The sequence below is a fragment of the Micropterus salmoides genome, unplaced genomic scaffold, assembly GCF_014851395.1.
Source record: "Micropterus salmoides isolate LMB-PRFRI ecotype aquatic unplaced genomic scaffold, ASM1485139v1 Ms_hic_scaffold_11, whole genome shotgun sequence".
Classification (NCBI taxonomy): Eukaryota; Metazoa; Chordata; class Actinopteri; order Centrarchiformes; family Centrarchidae; genus Micropterus; species Micropterus salmoides.
In genome coordinates this window covers 1,255,564-1,277,699 of record NW_024040152.1, presented here as the reverse complement: position 1 = coordinate 1,277,699, position 22,136 = coordinate 1,255,564, and the positions used below count along the sequence as shown (strand labels likewise).

Genomic DNA, 22,136 nt, shown 5'->3' with positions numbered 1-22,136 from the left:
TTTGTTTTGTTGATTGGTTCTACAGGGTTTCTTTAGCAAACACACCTAAAAGCCAGTGAAATCCTTTGCATTCAATGTTGTACGCAGGTGTAAAAGTGAGGTGCCACCACCGTGATGGTCAGAGAGAGCGAGAGAGAGAGAGACTGGAATCCCCTTCCGCCACCCGCCCCGCCGCTATCCGTTCAAAACAAAGTCGGACTTGCCACCAGCAAGACTGCCTAGCAACATTGCTCAAAAACTTGCCACATGTATCATCAGTTTAAGACATAAACTGAGTTTCACATAGATGTGACCAACATATAGAAAAATGGGTCCCTGAACAAAGGGGGGGGGCTGTCCTTCCTGTCTCGCTGTAGTGTGCTCTTGTTTATTATTAATATTATTATATTATTAAGGTCACAGTTATAAAAACTTGAACACTAAAGAGACCTTGCCACTGACTCAAAGGTGAGGAAAAGAAAAACACCAAAAGAAAGCTGCCCAGCGTCCCTGCTCATCTGCGTAAATGTGCCTTAGGGATGCTGCACGGAGGCATGAGGACTGCAGATGTTGCCAGAGCAATACATTGGAATTTCTGTACTGTGAGACTCCTAAGTTGTTGAATGTTTTTATGTTCATACAAATATTAACACGTTAAGTTTGCTGAAAATAATAGCAGTTTTAAGTAAGAGGATGTTTATTTTTTTTGCTGGGGAAAAGTATACATACTTCAGGAACACGTTGCACTACGCACTTTATAGTTCTCCAGACACACCATGCTCACTCCACCTCACAGTAAGAGATCAGCCCTGTCTCATCTAGTGTTGTTGTTTGGTGTTTTGAATTATTGTGACTTTGTTGTTAGCACCCTTGGCCGTAAGAAGCGACCTTTTGTTCGTTTGTATACTCTGTATGTGGATAAAAGACAATAAACAAACTGGAACTTGAATTAGCACCTCTGAGTGTCATCTGATCCGAACATGAGAGAGGGGAAAAAAACTATTCAAAGCAAATCCAGCTGTCTGATGTTTTCCTACAAAGGCAGCTGAGAAAGTTATTCTGAGGGAGGGGAGCACTCAGAGGAGGGAGGCAACAGAACCTGGGATTCAAGCACTTCAAGTACTTAAAAACATGCAGACACTGACTCTTCCCAGCGTCACTTTGATCAGTTGAAACGCCACGGTCTCTGAAGAACCTTAAAGGAGTTCTTCAGAATTAAACCACAATGACCAGAATGTTTCTGTAGAACATCTGTAACAAGATTAATAAACCCAGGAGGCACTTCCACATAACTCTGAATGAAAATAATTTTATGAAGCCTTTTGGGGACATTTCATATTTTTATGTGTGTTTTAATATCCTCACAGGACGTTTTATCTGCACAAGAACTCCTGTGATGAGCAAAGTAGTTTTTACAGCGTGCATTACACTGCTGGTGCCATGTTTTCATAGACACACACTGGCTTAAAAAGTTTAAACTGAGTCCAGATAAAACAGAAAGTCACTCACACTGTGGCCAGAGCTTTTAGACGATCAGTAGCTTTTTCGTTCATGCTGCATCTGGAAAGTGGAGCTGATCACAGGCAGCCAGATCCAGCCTGGGGAGACTTTCTATTCTGAGGAAAAAGCACATTTCTGTGAAACATTACGCAACCATACAAACCGCTCTAACAGACCACAGACCGGGACATTTGTAGCCATCATTGGTTTCCCTTCAGTATAAAAGGTGTTTTGTACCTGAGACGTTGCTACTGTTAGCGTTAGCTGGATCTGGGGCGTCATTGTAGCTGGGAGAGCGTGACACGTTGAACACGGTGAAGCGTTCCTTCAGATTCACGCCGTGTTGAAGTAAAAGCTTCGTCATGTTGGAGCTGCTTCCTGCCTCGCACCAAACCTCCTTACTGCAGCTGGTGCATTTTGTTGCATCTCTGTTTTAGTGAAGCCAAGTCAAACTTTGGAGCGTTTGCTGCGGTCCGCCATGGTCCAGGACTGGAAACAGAAGGACTCTCTTCTTCATGCTTTGTTCACATAACAAATGAGGTGACGTTAGGTCGGCGTAGCAGCTCCTGGCAGATAAGAGACACTTTGATGGAGTGTAAAATGCTCACTGCAGTTCAGTCAGGAGCTGAAATATGCAGGAAGTTTGGAACAGAGGAGCAGAATCCAAACGCACGGGTCTTAATGTATCCACTGTTCTTGTTCAACTTGGTCCAGTACACAACACACACAGTGGCGAGTTCAGTTTATCTGACTTTACTGCAACTACAACTACAACTTACTACAACTCTTCTTTCTGTGTTTCCCTATTTAGTCTTGTTCTTCAGTCCCCTGTCAAGCCAGCAGACAAACCAAAGCAGAAAGCTTCCAGCAGCACTCAAACTGAAAATTACAGCTTTAAATGATTGCTCTCTGATTTCCTGGCATTGTTAACATATAATACTGTATTCAAACACCACATTGGCCCGAACTTCGGAAAGACCGAAGGACAGATTCCTTGAACTGTTCTAAAAAAAAAAACAGATTTTGTTCACTGTTGATGGATTTGAATCAGAACTTGACCGATATTGGACCGATTACTTGAGAGTTTACACAGATAACAGCGCACCCTCGTAGGGTGGGGCTTTAAACCGCAACCATGAACCGCAACATCCCTGTTTTCCCTGGTATGTTGATCAGCCTGCAAATCAGCCACCCAAACAAGCAGCGGAGGGAGGCTTCAGCAGACTGCGCTGGACGCAGCGTGTGGGAGAAGTACAGGGGTTGGACAATGAAACTGAGATGCCTCTCATTTTAGTGTGGGAGGTTTCATGGCTAAATTGGACCAGCCTGGTGGCCAATCTTCATTAATTGCACATTGAACCAATAAGAGCAGACTGTGAAGGTCCAATTAGCAGGGTAAGAGCACAGTTTTGCTCAAAATATTGCAATGCACACAACATTATGGGTGACATACCAGAGTTCAAAAGAGGACAAATTGTTGGTGCACGTCTTGCTGGCACATCTGTGACCAAGACAGCAAGTCTTTGTGATGTATCAAGAGCCACGGTATCCAGGGTAATGTCAGCATACCACCAAGAAGGACGAACCACATCCAACAGGATTAACTGTGGACGCAAGAGGAAGCTGTCTGAAAGGGATGTTCGGGTGCTAACCCGGATCGTATCCAAAAAACATAAAACCACGGCTGCCCAAATCACGGCAGAATTAAATGTGCACCTCAACTCTCCTGTTTCCACCAAAACTGTCCGTCGAGAGCTCCACAGGGTCAATATACACGGCCGGGCTGCTATAGCCAAACCTTTGGTCACTCGTGCCAATGCCAAACGTCGGTTTCAATGGTGCAAGGAGCGCAGATCTTGGGATGTGGACAATGTGAAACATGTATTGTTCTCTGATGAGTCCGCCTTCACTGTTTTCCCCACATCCGGGAGAGTTACGGTGTGGAGAAGCCCCAAAGAAGCGTACCACCCAGACTGTTGCATGCCCAGAGTGAAGCATGGGGGTGGATCAGTGATGGTTTGGGCTGCCATATCATGGCATTCCCTTGGCCCCATACTTGTGCTAGATGGGCGCGTCACTGCCAAGGACTACTGAACCATTCTGGAGGACCATGTGCATCCAATGGTTCAAACATTGTATCCTGAAGGAGGTGCCGTGTATCAGGATGACAATGCACCAATACACACAGCAAGGTGAAAGATTGGTTTGATGAACATGAAAGTGAAGTTGAACATCTCCCATGGCCTGCACAGTCACCAGATCTAAATATTATTGAGCCACTTTGGGGTGTTTTGGAGGAGCCAGTCAGGAAACATTTTCCTCCACCAGCATCACGTCGTGACCTGGCCACTATCCTGCAAGAAGAATGGCTTAAAATCCCTCTGACCACTGTGCAGGACTTGTATATGTCATTCCCAAGACGAATTGACGCTGTATTGGCCGCAAAAGGAGGCCCTACACCATACTAATAAATTATTGTGGTCTAAAACCAGGTGTTTCAGTTTCATTGTCCAATCCCTGTAGATAAACAAAAGCAAGACAAGCGATCAGACGCCACAGTGAAGTGGATAGCTTCACACCGCATGCTGGTTAGTAAAACTCACAAACAGCGAGGATCAGTCTCTCTTCCAATGATTTGTGCTGCGCGTCGCTTACAAAAAGTTTGAGACCAGTGGCGGTTCTAGACCAGTTTTATTAAGGGGGCCAGACTGAGGCCAGTTGTTTTGTCAGAGAGGGACATTCAATCAGGGACAAATGAGACAAAGGCAAATTCAAGCTGTCAAAATGTCCAGTTTAGTATAGAATGTAATGTTTCAGTAGCCTACAGTTATTTGTTTCAGAAACAGGATCTTTTCAGTAACTTAGTGATATATTTATTAAATTACATTATACAAAACAAAACATTCCTGTTAGACCAGTAGGCTACTGTTATCGCTTTTTGTGTATGAGAAGTGCTGTTTAAATGCAATGCGTTATTCAGTTATTATGATAATAATTGACCCTTTAATGAGGGGGACTCAGAACAATTTCCAGCAATATCCAAAGGCTATCCATGCAATGGAAATATGGACAGTTTAATTTCATCGCAAGAAGAAACATTACTATGATCAATGCAGACCAGGGCTGTTCAATTACAGATTCGATTGGGGCGGATTTTAAAACCAGGACACAGAGATGGGCCGGACATTTTCTCACGAGTTGGGATCATTAAGATTTTATTGACACACTTGTATTGGTACTCCTTATTGGTTCAGTTCTTTATCGATTTTCTTACCAGTCCTATTATTTACTAAATAATTGCATATATTATTTAAAAATGTTTTTTTTAACTACATGTTGTTTCTAGAGCAGCAACAGGATTTACAGCAGCAAAGTCACTAATATCTCACTGGAAACAAATTTAACATGTCAGTAAAATAAATATTACATATTCCTGACATCAACATACTGTATGAAGTTTAGAAATTATGAACAACTCAGTCCCTCCTGTCCTCCTCCCACTGCTGCTGCTGCTGGTAGAGCGGAGGGCTGGTCTGTCTCAGCCACAAGCTGAGTATAATGTGTATTGTACTTTTGTGTAAAATGCAATATATTTAAATTAGAAGTGCACATAACAATACGATGAACAACAACAATACGCAGAATGAACTAGTGTGTGTGTTCATGGTGATAAAGGAACATGTGACCCGGTGCAGCAGTGAGGCTCACTGATGGGTTTAATAGTTCCTATGGCTCAGATGAAGAAAAGGCATCAGGACTTATCACAGATACATACACTGCTGGTTTGACTCTGGAATTTGGTGACAAGAAGAAAAATCTAGAACATCACTGTTGCTGAAGTAAAAGGATAAGTCATCCTTAAAAACCATGATGGTTACAGAACTGGACTACTTCAATAGTCAAATCAAAACCCAGATCGTTCCATGTGATTGTGAAACAGACAAGTGTACATTCTCCAGTAGAGCAGGAGCTCGATGGAAGCTAACCCGTCTTCTAGCTTTCCCCTCTGGCTGTGTCCAAACCCTGTTCACTCTGTCCTCTGTTTGTGCAGGGGATGACGGAGGCAGAGGAGGACAAGCTGCTGGCGCTTAAAGACTTCATGCTGAAATCCAACAAGGCCAAAGCCAACATGGGTGAGCAGAGTCACCTGGGAGAGGCGGCCCAGACTGGCGTCATCGACCTGGCGACGCTCGGCATCACCGGCCGCCAGGTCGACCTGGTCAAACCCAAGGCTGAGGTTGAGGACAAGAGAGGTAATTGATCAGCGTTATGACACAGTGTTTATGCTTTTATCACGATGAAACCCTCGTGTCTTCACAATATCGTCTTTTCATCGGGGCTTTTCAAAAGGTTTCATATGTTTAAGTTTGTAGTTTTTGTATGAGCTAAAACAGTTTTAATTCTGCACTCCAGTCATTTAGTGTTGCACCTCCTTAATGTTCGGGGGAAACATGGTCAAAAGCAGAAGCTTCCACATCCTGACTTTGAGTCCCTCGTATGGGTCCGGCTCCAAAAACAATGAAACCTACATTTCCCATAACGCAAATAAATAGTGTATTTCATTAGACAATTGTTTTCAGAGCTTGTGGAGGACCAATCGGTAATAGTTAACTCCTAATGATTTATTATTTTTTTTTAACTGAATTTTGGCCCATCATGTGCTGTTTTGTAGCTTGAGAGGTGGTGAGTCTGATAGTACAGTGCAAGCGGCAAGTTTGCTACAGAAGCTCTCTTAGCTATTTAATCTAATAAATAAACATAATTAACTCACAAAATGTCGAGAGGAAATATTCTTACAGAAAAATACAACAGTACACCTTCTGAAGTCAAGTTTCTCTCTTTCAACCAACTAATCGCCTTGTTAACTCATCGTAAAACGGCACTCGCCCTGCTCCAGTTCTACTGCCCATTCTGGACTCAAATAAGCTGCACGGCTAACTGGGTAACAACCGTTGGCAGCAGTTACTGTATGAACCGACATGTGATATGTTGCCTCCTGTTTTATTGGAGTATGACTGCACAGGTGGAGACTTGTAATTCTTACACATTTTTGGTGCACACCTTTTTAATGTGTCGGTAAATTAATGAAAGCTGTTCATAGTGTTGTTTGTGGATTATCAAGAGTAACAATCTAAATTTGCGCCCTTCCATACTCCGTGTTTACACTGACAAGTATGATAAAATGCAGTGCACTATTAGTACGTGTATGATGCACTCATAACGGTCAAACAGTTGAGTATAACACGCAATTCACCGGTCTTGTGCAGAGTTTTGCGTGCATGTCGTGCTGCCGACAACTGCACGCACGTCGCGGTTTCTCACGGGTCTATTTCAAGTAGCCGGCTATTTGACACACAACAAAGATACACAATTACATGAAAACAAATAAGACAGTAATGGTAAGTGCAATGAGCCCAACAAATGAGATAAATATAGAGGAGTCTGTAGCGTTTCTCCTGTTCTGAAATTTACAAGTAATTTGACTGCTGGTTGTTTAACTAAACTGTAACGTGTTCTCATGTGCAGCGGATGAATAGACTCTGCAGACACACAACGCACACAGCAGCAGAACAACGTGTAGCGCAGCAACACTGAGAGCTTCAGTTTCCACGCTGTTAGCAAGTCAGAGACAAACCAAAGCTAAAAGTTAGCTCGCCCTGCGTTCACTGTAAGGTCATTTTCTACTGATAAATAATATTTCTTGAGTTGTCACTTAAATTATCCCTAATGTTTCCAACAATTTTCAAACCCACATAAATCTGTTATTTTAATGATCAAAGTAACGGTGCGTTTCATTTTGTCGCCTGTCAGTGGCATCATATGGCGAATTTTATTCTTTTGCTATTGTTTTGATGTGAGAGACCCCTATCGGCAGAAATGTGCGTTTAAGCTAGCAGTTGACTCTATGGTCAACTGCTAGAAGTTGAAGTGAATAAAAAATCCAAAGTAAGGATTATTGAAGAGTCAGAAGTAGATGCCACTTATTTCTGGTGCTGGCAGTATTCCCTTTTCACAGTAGCAATGAAATATTTCTTGTAAATCTCAACTTAAACATTAATGTAATCAAATCAAACCAGAGGTATTTGCCACAACCTTTTATCTAGCTTGTTAAAACAAGTTTTCATCAGAGTCCACTTTTCTTGTTTTTTCTGAACAGGTATCAGCAGAAACATTTTTCTTTTATCAGGGAGCAGCAGAAACAGTCTGTGTTCAGTAACAAGTGTCCCTGTTAGAGTGAGATGAATTGCTCGCCTCACGCACACGCCGCCCGCCGCCGAAGTTGAATTCTCTTGAACTTTTTGTACACGACGTGCAGTACAAATCACTGGACGAGAGACTGATCCTCGCTGTTTGTGAGTTTCCAGAATCTATTACTGTTAACTAAACGGGACATCAGCAGGAGGAATTCACATGGCAGAGCATCCCTGCAAAACTAGATGAAGCCTATCAGGGAAAGTTCTGCAGCCTATAATTTTAACTTACATTAAATAGGCTACAGCTGTGTCACACACAGAAGCCGTTACCATGGTTACCATAGTATTACTGCCATCTGCAGCCAAACCACTGAAGAGAAAAACAGCCCTGAGCGAACTCCCCTCTTTAATCTCCATCATTAATCACTTTCTCTTTGTGTTCTCCAAATACCCGACAGTCCTCAGATTCCCTCAGCACTGCAATAAATGCTCATCTGATAGGGGTGTGGAGTACTGGAATTGTGTTTTTGAGTCTTAAAATATGAAGTTAAGGTGACTTAATTTACCTGTTTTTTCTTACATTTGCACAGATGTCAGTCCATGTTTATAATTTCACTCTATTCTTAAATTATGAAATCTTCACTCAGTGTGTTTTTTAATTGGAAACAAGACCAAATCTCAAACAATTTTATTATGTTCTCTTTTTTTATCTCTTTATTAAAAACTCAAGGTACCATAAAAGCCTAAAAAGATCCAGCGCTTGATTCCAGATCAACATTTTTTTTGCAGTTGTAACCAGCACATCTGTTGAGCATGTGGTGATGCCAAACATTTATACACTTAGAGCTCTGTGGCATGAGAAAGGGTCTAACATGCTGTTTTTATGTACCTGTTGTGTTTGGATCCTGCAGCGAGAAAGCACACAAAGCAGGACTCCACCATGAATGAGGAGTGGAAGAGCATGTTTGGATCTCAGGAGCCGCCCTCCGCCCAGCCCGCCACGGTAACCCCGCATTTCTAATACTGCGTCTGGTGCAGGTGTGGCTGAGATTTATAGGTGTTTACAGTAATCAGTGTGTCTGGTGCTGTACTGCCAGAGGTACATTCACACCAACTATTATTTATTAATAATTAAGCCATAAATATTTCTCTTAAAACAGTCCAGAACGTAAAGATACTCAGTGAACAATTAAATAAATCTAAGAAAAGCATCAAATCCTCATGTTTGAGAAGCAAAAAACAAGAATTTACTGATTAACTCATTATCAAAATAGTTCCCATAACATTTTCTGTTGATTGACTTAATTAATTAACTGGCTAATTATTTCAGCTCCAAATTACTTGTCAAATGATTTTAATGTTATTTAAAATTATTTTTAAAGGTCCAGTGTGTAATATTTCTGGGGATCTATTGACAGAAATGCAATAGAAGATCCATAACTATGTTTTCAGTGGTGTATAAAGACCTTACATAATAAACTATTTTGTTTTTATTACCTTAGAATGAGTCAATATTATCTACATACACCGCAGGTCCTCTTACATGGACGTCACCATGTTGCGCTGCCATGTTTCTACAGTAGCCCAAACGGACAAACTGCTCTACAGAGTGTGTTTCATCACAACGTTGAATACGTGCGAAAAGCAAGCTGTGTATATATTTAATTTGTAATATGGTTATAACAGTTTGTTTGCTGTCCATGTAGAGAGAACTAGATGTCTGCATGTTGTTTATATACTCTGATAATGTTAATTCAACACGTCTTTGTAGCAGCGTCCATGTTGATTCCACATTCTGACTGAAGAGCACAGGAACACACACTGAAGTCAGAGGAATGACTTCAGAACTCAGTGAGCCGCTGGTTGCAATTTACAGCCCTCACCACTAGATGGCACTAAACTTACACACTGAACCTTTAAGTTTCAGAGAGCTGCAGAGGTCTTTGAAGTTGGTTAATACAGTCTATGGTTATGAGCAGCAGAGACGTCATAGAAGCAATCACACACCGCCACATGTCGTTACCTGACGCACAGTGTTTATTTTAATTTTACAAGGACCTTGAGATCAAAATCTTTTTTTCAAGCACGACCTGGCCAAGATAGCACACCATTACAAGGTTAGAAAAATGCTAAAGTAGAGCATTCAACAGATACACACTACCAAATCCGCCAAATCCACTCACACACAGTTTTTAGCATCTTCTGAAGATTATTCCATGACCAAGCTGCCCTAACAAATCCTGGGTTAACGGTTTGAATAGCTATCATGACCCAAAATAATACTAACTGATCACACAGATATTTAGTTTACCCAGAAGGGCTTTGTAAATAAAAATATACCAATGCTGCTGTCTCCTTAAGCTTATTGAAGCCTGGTAGACCAGATCATAAAGTACAAAATGGGGATATATAGCGTAGAGAACACAGAGGCAGAGGCAGTGAAGTGTAAATACTGTTCACACAGTCTAGAACACTTTGCTTGTACGAGTGTTTTCCTAACTGTTAAATTAGGTCAGGGCCCATCGCTGACAAAAAATCCTGGCCCATCCTGGCCTTCAGCTTCTTCACTAGGATCTCAGTATGTGCTCCAAAAAGAGTCCCAACATTATCTGAAAAAGATAATATTTAAAAAAAGATAAAGCTCTGGAATTGATCATGAAGTAGGTTTTACTGCTCACCAGTTGAAGCTACTGCTTTCTTGTAAATCTCCAAACTCACAATGAAAAAGGACAGGAGCAGACTTTTCACCTGCCTCAAGGATGTAAATAATTACAACAGGCATTTATTTTGTTTGCAATATGTTTTCATGCATTTCCCTTATGTACATTTTATCTAAAGTATCTCCTCTGAAGAGCTGCAGACTTTTCTTCCAGCCACTTTTTCCTTTTTATTTCCATTTCTGCCATTCTTTTAAAAAGAATAAACACAAAGACTCTTGGCTTTAGAGTTGATTTGGCTTAGACTAAGATGACCGATATCATTTGAGGTAAAGTATTGTGTATCAGTACATACTGTAGTTTTTATATTGTACAGCAGTAAGATGTTTGGCTCTTTGTCTGCAACATTGATCCAGTGACGAGCTTTTAGTGACTGTTGGCCAAAGAAATGAAGCCAAGTGAACGAGTCAGAGGACACAGAAACATGTGCTTCTTATTATGTAATGTTACCAAGCTGAATGTGTTGAGTGATCTCTGTAGTCTGAAAGTCTGTTTTGATTTAACATTGTTTTAATTTAATAGCTAGCCAAAGGTAATAATGTAACACTATATAAAAATGAACATAGAAAATGTTGTTCCAGTTTTTTGAGAGGGACCAGGAGAGAACCAACTGGGTGTCAGTTTCCAAGTAAAACCTGAAACCAAACCAAATCTGTTAAACAAATATGTAACTGATGAGCCACAGCAGACTGATTAAATCCTTCCATCACTTAGCTCAGAGATGATTAGACTGATTTGTTGTTAATGGCATGAATACATTTAACCAGTCTGCCGATGGGCCGGCGAGTCAAGTCAGGAAGAGCGCCGTGGCACCGGCGGTGCCCGTCCTGCAGTCGGTGGCGAGCGGCCCTGCCTACCAGCGCCGCATCAACACCTGCAAGGCGGAGCTGCAGCAGCTGGTGCAGCAGAAGAGGGAGCAGTGCAGCGCCGAGCGCATGGCCAAACAGATGATGGAGAGCGCGGAGTGGGAAAGTCGACCTCCTCCACCTGGTAACAACCTCAGACACACTTTCACACCTATATTTTAACACACACACACGCAGTCACATGTATACAGTTTATCTGTTGTTTTTGTCCTGATTCTGTTTAATCCGGTGATTCTCAAGGTGGGGTCCAGGGACCCAGTAGTTCTTGAGGGGGCTCCACGGGGTCCCCAGCTAAAAGTGGAATAATTTATTTTCATTATAATTCCATCCATAAATAACACAATGACAGAATGTGTGACTATTTGGGTCATGGGCTTCATACACCTTCTGTTATAAAACATATTAAAGCAAAAATCCTCTCAGATGGGCGGTCCTGGGACAAAATCTTATCAAATGGGGGTCCCTGGTCTAATTTGTGTCAGTTTAGGGGTCCTTGAAGTGAAAAGGTTTGAGAACCACTGGTTTAATCTACTCATTTGTTTGACTGCTTCTAGGGATGCATCAATCCAGTATCCAACGAAGGTTAAAAGTCAAGGGCAACTGGACTTGGTTGAAGATTGATTTTTAACCTTTGTTGGATAACTATGACCTGGATGACTGAGAATCTTCATAGACATCGATCCGGTACTAATATTGGAGATCGGCTAGACACTGACTTAGATAGCTGGACCAGGTATTGGTCACAAGGTGGCCGATCTATTCAGTTCAATAACACAGGTACTACGCAATGCATCAGCAGTGTGCCAGTAGACCCAAACATTTTGCTTGGAGAGCTAACTTAGCATTTTGTTTTACGAAGTTAGGAAGTAGTGTTGAAGTCAAGCCTGATGTTGCCATACACAAAATAATGATTTCCAGTTTCTTCCTTACAGTGAGGAATACAGCTTATTTAGTTTACATCTATCTGATCGGCCGATACCCAAAGTCCAGGTATTGATATCGGAATTGAGACTGAATAAGTCAGGTCGGTGAATCCCTAGCTGTTTCAACATAGATTTAAAAGCCTAACTACGCACGGATGCCAGTGTTATCCGTTTGGTCCCTGTCAAACAAATAAACAAATACATTCGGGTTCGAGAGCATTTTAGTGATTCTGATGGTGTATCCATTTGACATGTGAGGTCGGAATATCCGAGTTCCATGTTGGAAATTTCAACTTGAACGCAACAAGTAGAATTTTCCGACTCGGGAGCACCTTACCAACCCCGACCTCGAGTCCTGCTCCGAGCTGCAACAGTAGTGAAAACTGTAGGAAAAAATATGGGTGTGACGTCACACTTCAGAGTTAAATGGAACGCTGCATGAATCTAATGAGGTTCAACTTTCAGCAGTGTTTCAACTAACTAAACTTTTTTAATTTACTAAAACTCAGAGTTTAATTTTAGTAGTGACATAATTAATGTTTATTAGTTACAGCCAGCAGTGATGTTTTTACCATTTTAACTGGTGAAATTGTGGTCAGTGTCAGCGATACCTGAGTGGTATCTAAATGGCTCCTTGCTAATAAAGTTAGTAGAGGAGAGGCGGATCCAAAATTAGTATAAAATCAAAGCGTAACTCTATCAGTTTAGTTTTCAGACATTTACATAACTTACATTACCTTTTCATTCCACGCTGACCAGTTATAGGCAGATCCACTGTTTAGAGAAAGGAAATGTAATAATTTATTAGATTCTGTGTTGAAATAATTAAAGCTTTAAAGATGACCTGTTTTGGCATCATGCCTAAAACACTTTTAGATTGGACGTATCAGACTAGAAATTAAAACGTTTCGGTTTTAACATAATTTGCACTGAAGCAGCAGTTTCTCCCCCAGAAACTTAATGAGGCTCACTTGCTGTGTAAATGTGTGTTTCAGGGTGGCACCCTAAAGGGCTGCTGGTTGCCCACCTCCACGAACACAAAGCTGCCGTGAACCGCATCAGGGTCTCAGACGAACACTCCATCTTTGCTACTGCGTCCAATGACGGCACTGTTAAAGTCTGGGACAGTCAGAAGATGGAGGGAAAGACCACGACCACCAGGTGAGTCTGATGAGACAAGACACCTGTTTGTCATGTGTCTGAGTTCACAGTATGTTTTTGCTGCTAATAACCTGAAACCCCCTGAACATCTCGTTTTTGCTGACATCCAGCGGTTTAACTTCTCACCTTGCTGCAGTGACGTACAGTTGCACTCCAGGATGCCATGACATCACTGTGCGGTTCCAGGGAGAACACAAGTAGACACAGCTTCTCTTAATTAATTTATTTGCTGTGCCTCAATTCAGATACTTCCATTAGTACACCGGAAATCATGATCACAGTGTTTGACAACTTCTTTTTCTTCTTCTTCTTTTTTTTTTAATAGCAATTTGTCACTGGGCAGATCATGATTGCCATCGTTTAACCGCGATTATCACACTCAAAAATACCTGCTGGCTTATTTGCTCACTTGACTTCATTAAATTTGATTAAAAATGAAGAAAAATAACCTTCATTTTTATAATCGCAACCGCTGCAGCTTCCTCAGCCACCATTTTCACAAGTTCCTGGTTCCTCCCCTTCCGCTACGTAGCCAAGATGGCGACTGCTGAGGGTTAGAAGTGTCCAGCGTCCCACACTCAACCTTTTGACCGTTATGAGTAACACCATCAGGGTACTTCTACTGCTCTGCCTTTTGCTATAATAAGTGTGAGTTTGGAAGGGTACAAACTAAGACACAGCAATTATTTACTGGGCAAAATGTTTTTATGAATTGTATCAAAACAACACAAGTCTTCTGTGATTATCCACCATTAATTCACTAAATGTGAGTCTTACAATTAAAACTAAAATATTATATGCTCACTACTAATCTTCTCACTTCTCTACACGCTGCTATGAAGTCATGTTTTGTTAAAGGGACAGGGAAGGAGCACAAGAAACTCTACTGACTGATTAAGTTTAACAATTAATGTTTACACGACTGATATATGTGATCTGATATAATTGCAGTGTTTCCCACGTATAGACTTTACTTGGGCAGACCGCCCAGGAATATTTGGTGACCCATTTTAACATTTTGCAGAGAAACACAGAGAGAGATTTGATCTGGTATTACAAGATGCGCACACGGTGGATATTTTACAAGCACAGACCACTTAAAGCACAGAGAACAGTAAACACAACAGTACAGGTGTCATTCAGTACCACGGTGGTTTTGATTGTTTCGATAGGCTACTTCATTAACAAGCCTCCTCCACATGCGGCGCACCTGCAGCTGGGAAAATTTAGAAGTCATCTTTTGGAGTCTTTTTGGCGACTTTATAAAACATAGAGCTGATGGAGAAAGTCAGCAGAGCAGACACAGAGAGACCGGAAGAGGCGGGGCAGAGGGGTAGGTGTGAGTGGGGAAAAGAGAACTAAAGGGAAATGGAACAGGAAGGTGGAGAATGAAGTAGAATTTAATAGGCGAAATAAGAATAAGAAATATAAATATTACAGACAAACTAACTCTCAGCTGTGTGTTGTGTTGTGGACTTCATCATCTGACCAGGACGATCAAGGAGCGGTTGCGCCTCTTTCTTTCTCACAGCATCTCGAACTTCAACACATTCATTTTCACATGTGTGTCTTGACTTCTTGCATGTTTATGAATAAATCCAGAATAATTAAATTCAGATTCAGTTAAAGCACTGAGGGACTTGGAGGACAGTTTTCCCACCGTTCTTCTCACACGTTCTCAGTCCAGCCGCAGACTAAAGAGCTGTGAAAACATTTTACACCGTGTCTGTACGTTAACAGCGCTGTTGTGTTGACACTGTGTGTTCCTGCAGGTCGGTGCTGACTTACTCTCGTATTGGCGGTCACGTGAAGACGCTGACCTTCTGTCAGGGGTCACATTACTTAGCGGTGGCCTCAGACAACGGATCCATCCAGCTGCTGGCGGTCGAAGCAAACAAACCGCCCAAATCCCCCAAAGTTCAGCCGTTCCAGACGAGGTAAGAGACACACATGCACAGGTAAACACCTTGTTCTTACTGATGACATGGTTCATCCATCTCGTGTGTCCTCCCGCTCAGGTCTCTGGACCTGCAGGAGGACGGCTGTGCGGTTGACATCCACCATTTCAACTCCGGCGCTCAGTCGGTGTTGGCGTACGCCACTGTCAACGGCTCGCTGGTCGGCTGGGACCTTCGCTCCAACTCCAATGCCTGGACGCTCCGCCACGACCTCCGCCTGGGACTCATCACCTCCTTCACCGTTGACATGCACCAGTGCTGGCTCTGCCTAGGTCTGTGTGTGGGCTTGTGTTGCCATCTTTGTGAGGACATTTCTGTATCAAAAGAAAAAATTGTGTGTTTAAGTTCATACACCTGCTGTAATCTGATGTTTTTACCAAAGTTTAAATACAATTTTTTATGTAGTAGCAGCAGAGAATGGATGCACAGGCCTTAAAGTTCTCCAGCACTGTGCCGGAATTCCAGCGGTGGGAGTTTGTTCTAGTTTTCCTCTGCACAATTGGTGACTCGTCTCTGTTGGTGTGTATAACTTACACGAAAGAAAGGGGACTGGCACTTCCTGGCTACGTGGACACTCATTGGCTATTGTAGGCTGTGAACAGGGCATGGAAGTTTCTAGTGGGTCAATTAAGGTATCACTCAAAAGGTCAACATGTAGACGCTATTGTTTACATGCTTACCTTAGTTAGGCTAATATAAAACGACACAACAGCAGTCGTGTGTATTTATTAATATAATAATGTGTTTTGGACTACATCTTTTACTGGGTTGGATCGTCTGGACAATTTTTGTCGGAATATAATCCACCGGTGGACTACGGCTTCACAGATAAGTGGCGTCACTTGTGATTATAGGCAGTGCTGGAAGTGGGTCATCGATACCAGTTAAGTTAATTCTTCTCTAATTTTGCTCTTTGGCGTCCTGGGACTTTTCTTGCGTACCGGTGGGCTCTATGTGGTGCTCATCTGTTCCCATTCTCGCCTGTCTGCTAATCTCTGTCGGTGGAGACGGAGCAGGTAGACGCTCGGATGCCTTTCATGCAGCCGAGTGCAGAAAGTTGCTGTCACAGTAACTTTTTGTGAACCGACCAATCACAGCCTGGATGGGGCGAGGCATTAAAAAAGTTTGATGCCCTTCAGCAAACTTTTAAAATGTTGAACTCATCATTCTGCATGATTGATTATTAGTTAGTACTTAGCATGAACTAATTGGAACAAATTGTTCTTACACATGGATTTAATAAATGAAAACCCACAGAAATGAAACCGTTGTCCAACTGGAATTAATATTACACTAGTGGTGAGCTTTATAGTTTACTATAATTTGAAACTATAATGAAACAATTTAGCCCTAGGACCAGCCGATACACACTCCCCCATGTGAATGGGGAGTACCAGCAGGGCTGGGCAATAAAACAATAATGATAATTATCATGATATAATTCTTCTCAGTAGCAATATAACAAATGGTCAATAAATGTTTGATTTAATTCATTTGAATCACGAACAAATCAGCACTTCATTTGTCCATTAAGATATTTATTTTGTTGAAAAGGGACTGAAAAAAAGATTTTACTTAATCAGAATTGTTTTGAATGTTTTACCTCAGATTTGTACAGTGTTTGGCATCAAGTGTTTGTTCTGACCTTAAAAATACTTTAAAACCACAATTAACCAGCTGGTTTCTTCAACTTTAACTCAGGAGCAAAAATCAGCCTTTAAACCTGAAAGAAATAATGATTTGACATTTATAAAGAGAATTATCGATTTTATCGTGGTAACATTTTCGGCCATATTGCCCAGCACTAAGTACCAGCACCTATATTTTCCATTTCAAGCAGTGATCATAGGTGGTGGCAGAAAATGTTACCAGAATTTAGGAAATGAAGTGTCTAATGCTCAATTCAGGCACAGAAAAAATTCTTGCTTTAAGCCCTGCTGGATGCAAAATGCGTAGTTAACTATTCTGAAAATATTAAAATTTGAAAATAAGATGAAAATCTGTCCGTAACATTACAACTACTCTCTTGAATAAAAATCAGGGTATTTTTAGATGAACTTCTGTTAAACTGAGGCTGTTGAGCCTGTAAATGGATCATAGAATACTTGTGGAATCATTGAGTTTTGAGACTTGCATCCTAAACCGGTCACTTCAATGTAAAATCCTGTAGTTCACCTCCCAGCTGTCTGTTTCCTCCACAGGTACGAGCAGTGGCACCATGGCCTGTTGGGATATGCGGTTCCAGCTCCCCATCTCAAACCACTCCCACCCAGCCCGAGCACGAATCAGACGACTGCTGATGCATCCGCTCTACCAATCATCTGTCATCGCAGGTGAGAGGACGAAAGCGGAATGATCTGTTTATATATTTAATATGTGAAATGTTATTTAGATTTAGTTGAGTTTAGATTGAAGGACCTTTAGTACAGTGAACTAATAAATAAGATCAGTTTAACCTACCAGGACGGGTGAGTCAAGTGTGACCGAGGTTACGCACAAACTGATCAGACAGAAGCTGATGGTGACAGCTGGACATTTGTCTGATAATCTCTGTCTGTCCGTCTGTGTGCAGCTGTCCAGGGGAATAATGAAGTGTCGATGTGGGACATGGAGACCGGGGATCGGAAATTCACTCTGTGGGCGAGCTCTGCACCTCCACTCTCTGAGATGCAGGTAGGCGTGTGCGTGTGTGTAGATTTATATTTAGTATTCAACAGACACAGCATTTCACTCCTAAAATGCGAGATGGACAAAAAAAGGATCTAAATTGGTGCCTGCTATCAGAAGACAACATGACTATGTAACAGCAGACAGACTGAGACAGAGAGCAGCTGGTGAACATAGTGGAGCATTTAGCAGCGAAAGAGTCAGATATTTCCCTCAGCAGCTGGTGGAGACCAAACACAGAGCTAGCAGAGAGAGAACACTGGTCTGGAGATAAGCAGCTGTTTGATAACAACTTCATATCAACTTTAAAGGTGACACAAAGTCAGGTGTTCTGTTGCCACTGAAGGTGTGTGTTTGTTTTGCAGCCGTCTCCTCACAGCGTTCACGGGATCTACTGCAGTCCTGCTGACGGGAACCCTCTGCTGCTGACTGCTGGATCTGACATGAGGATCAGGTCTGAACCAGAAAAACACAACAACAACACACCACCTCCGTACAACCTCAGTGTGATACAAAACACAGTCAGTGTTATGAACTGAAGGTTATACCAAAGCATGCAGACTTGGTCATAAACTAGGTCAATAAATGATTACTAAACATCACTGAGGCTCACAGTGAAGAGACAAAAACACCAGAGCTTTTATTTTAGACATCTTTAATTGTAGATTTCGAAAAGCTGCTCCAGAATCTGCAGAGCTCTTCAGTCTAGTAGGAGCCAGTGTCACCGTCATTCTGTTTCCTCCAAGTCCTAATAATAATAATCCTCCGTTAGTTAAGAAGTGGTGTGAGAAAAGTATTCGTTATTGAAATGACCTTGTAATAGCCGTAAAGAGCTAAAGACCACATTCATTTTTACTACCCCCCCTCATCTTTTCCAGCTTTTTCACTACTGATTAGCTGCTCCCTTTTAACAGCTGCTAAGTTGAGTTACTGCTCAGATGAGTTCAGCAGAATTTCTTCTCACAGACACAAATAAAAACGGATGAGACTGAAAAGGCTGAAAGCTGAGATGTGAATTACTGGACACCGGTCAAAACAAAAACGATAAAGAAAGCCAGACAGCTGGTACTTTATCATTACTCTCGAGCGTATTTTAAAATAAAAAGTTTTGTTGTGGTTTCAGGTTCTGGGATCTGGCGTATCCTGAGAGGTCATATATCGTGGCGGGAGGAGCCAACGACTCGCTGCACTGTCCGTCTGTTCTCTACAGCCGGAAGATCATCGAAGGAACCGAAGTCGTACAGGTGGGTGAACACACACACTCACAGGTGACAGGTGCACTACTACTACTGCAGTCTTAATACTGCAACTGAGACTTCTACTACTACCATCTTTACTCCTGTTGTTAGTACTGCCACTACTACTAATGTAGTCTTAATTACTACTACTATCACTGCTGCTACTTGTAGAACTACAATTTTATACTATAAATAGTACTACCACTACTACAGTCTTTACTACAAATCATACTACTACTGCAGTTTTTACAAATACCACTGTTTCTACTACAGTTTTTACTGCAACTACGACTACATTTCAGCTTAGGAAATGCATTTTTTCTCCTTTCATATCTTATTGAGCTTCACTCAGAAAAAGCTAATTTGTGCACGGACAGGAAGAGAGGCTGATGGGAAATGTAGTTTCTAACTGGACCAACTGACCAGTTGTCTCTTTCATTAGTTAACATTTCTGAAGTTCAGTTAGTTTGAAGGTGTTTTGATGTCCAGATCGAACTCTTCTGTAATTATTCTTATTTCCCATCATGCCTCCTGTGAGTGTGTAAAAATCTCACGTGTCTTCTGCAGGAGATCCACAGTAAACAGAAGAGCGGCGTGGTGGAGGACTCACCTCGCCGCGGCCCAGAATCCCTCCCCGTGGGACACCATGACATCATCACTGACATTGCCACCTTTCAGACCACACAGGGCTTCATCGTCACCTCGTCCAGAGACGGCATCGTCAAAGTCTGGAAGTGAGGACGAGCTGCGCCAACAGAACACACACACACCAACGCACACACGGGGATACATGTTTAAGGACACGTGCTCAGACTTTGTCTTTTTGAGTTCTCTAGCTTTCTCACAAACCTGGTTCATTCATTTCTGACCTAAAATCGTTTGAGACAGGAACTGACATCATGTGTACAACGCCTCCATTCGCTTTTATGGAAGAGGATTAGGGCTGCATTTGAAAAATTTTTTGGACTTTAAAGTCAGAATTCTGACATAAAAGTCAACTCAGAGAAGAATTCTGGAAGTCAAAATTCTGAGATTTAAAAAAATCACGTGGCCCTAATCCTCTTCCCTATGCTTGTTACATTTGATTTTCATGGAAAAGGTGAACTACAGCATTTGTACTGTAGTAGTACTGTAGTTCGTGTAGTTGAACACATCGTCCTGCCAGCTGCTTCTGATCATGCGTAAACGTTCTTCAGCAGCCTGCAGGTGTTACAGAGGATCAGTTCCTGCATCAATTTCTGATTTGTGCACTTAATAATATTTATTTTGACACAAATTACCAGGATGTCAAACAGCCAAAACATATTAAGTGTATTCACTGATCCGTAGTGAGTTTGAGTGCACTGATTACTGATTTGAGTGCATCAATTACTAAACTAGAAAACTATTTATCACACGTTTTCTCTCTCTAGATTCAGATCCAGTTGTTTCAATGGGAACTGGGCCTCAACCTACTCGTTTTAGAGAGTCCAAGTCCCTCCCTTCTGCCCCATTGGACCTTATTTTGGAAAAAAAATATGTACGGTAGTCAGCTGAGAGAGGCAACAAGAGATCTCATTTGAATTGTGTCCTGAATCACACACATGATGTTTGTCAGGTTAAGAGATAATTTAAGTCAAGAAAGTCTCTCGCCGTTGACTACCGTACATATTTCTGGAGAAATATGATCCCAATGGCGGTCCACCGAAAGGGGAGGGGTTTAAGCTCTTTACTGGATGTAGCTGATTAGAATGTGATTTGCATAAAATCAATATATTAATTAACACATCCACAGCTTGAAAAACTGGAGCAACGAGATGTATTTACATGTTTTTTGTGATTTTCTAGGAGACCAAAATTCTATAATAAAAAAAATATTATGTTTAAAACTTTAAATTTAATCTTGTAAAAATGAAGAACTTATGATGTGTTTAAACTGAGTCACCTTATCGCCACGTGATCAGATCGTCCTCTGGAGAGACAATAAATTACCAACTTGGACCTGTTTCTGGACTTTCTTTATCTTTTAGACGCAATGGATGTAAATTCTATTCAACATTTTTCATTCCCCCTAAAAACTGTTTATTAATAGGTGAATGTTAGAGCCAAAAACCCCCAAACATTTACACACACATGCACTCTCTTTCTCTCTCGTTCTCTGTACATAAGTTATTTTAAATCTGAGTAATATAAAGTTTAATTTGAAACTTCATCAGATGATGATTTGTTGCTGTAGAAATGTTACAACACTGCAGATGAACCAAGTGACCTGCATTTCAATGTTTGTCCCATTTGTTAAATAAAATCTGCAAAAAATCAATTCTCCTCATGTTTGTGTTATTGATCGGTTTGATTCAATAAAATGACTGGATGTATAACTGGGTAATCTTTCCACCAGGATGGATAGTAAATTAGAAATATCATTATTAGTAGAGACTCAAGTATTTCAAGTGTTAATCAGTCAAATGAGTTTCAACAGCGGGGCTGCAATGATTTTATCAATTAATGTCAAAAAAGTCTATGTTTATAAAAAAACATTCTCACAGTGCTGTATTCAATTTATTTTTTCTGAACAGAAATCTCAACATCTTCAATCAGTGTCATATAACCGAAACAATTAAAAATCATCAAAATATTTGCTGATTACTTTACTGTTAATGGACTTATTGTTGCAGCTCTAATCAACAGGAATGGAAACGTGACCAAAAACTGAAAATCCAATCATAGCTTAGCAACCGTACTGAGGCCTAGCAGGGGCGAATTCAATCAATGAACTCGACCCAGATCTGTCAGGTTCTGGATCTTACTTTGCTTTCCAGGCAACTTTCCGACAGCTAACTGGAAAAAGTACCATTTTAAGGCCGCTTGACTCCGATGATTCATCTTGTGAACTCTGAGAAAAATATGTCCCCCGACTGCTGAATGATGTCACACAACAGCAACTCCCATGGAAG

The 22,136-nt window shown here is 41.4% G+C and overlaps 1 protein-coding gene across 1 annotated transcript in view; it reads left to right on the top strand.

The window, feature by feature from the left end:
• pik3r4 (phosphoinositide-3-kinase, regulatory subunit 4) overlaps positions 1–21,502 on the top strand; it is a 39,685-nt gene extending 18,183 nt beyond the window's left edge. The window contains exons 11-21 of the mRNA XM_038710340.1: positions 5,531–5,732; positions 8,585–8,676; positions 11,158–11,380; positions 13,175–13,340; positions 15,113–15,277; positions 15,359–15,570; positions 17,500–17,631; positions 17,871–17,971; positions 18,331–18,419; positions 19,089–19,209; positions 19,771–21,502. Coding sequence (XP_038566268.1) covers positions 5,531–5,732; positions 8,585–8,676; positions 11,158–11,380; positions 13,175–13,340; positions 15,113–15,277; positions 15,359–15,570; positions 17,500–17,631; positions 17,871–17,971; positions 18,331–18,419; positions 19,089–19,209; positions 19,771–19,941 — 1,674 coding nt within the window. The 3' untranslated portion in view covers positions 19,942–21,502. The remainder of the gene's footprint in view (positions 1–5,530; positions 5,733–8,584; positions 8,677–11,157; positions 11,381–13,174; positions 13,341–15,112; positions 15,278–15,358; positions 15,571–17,499; positions 17,632–17,870; positions 17,972–18,330; positions 18,420–19,088; positions 19,210–19,770) is intronic.
• Positions 21,503–22,136: the final 634 nt, after the last annotated feature.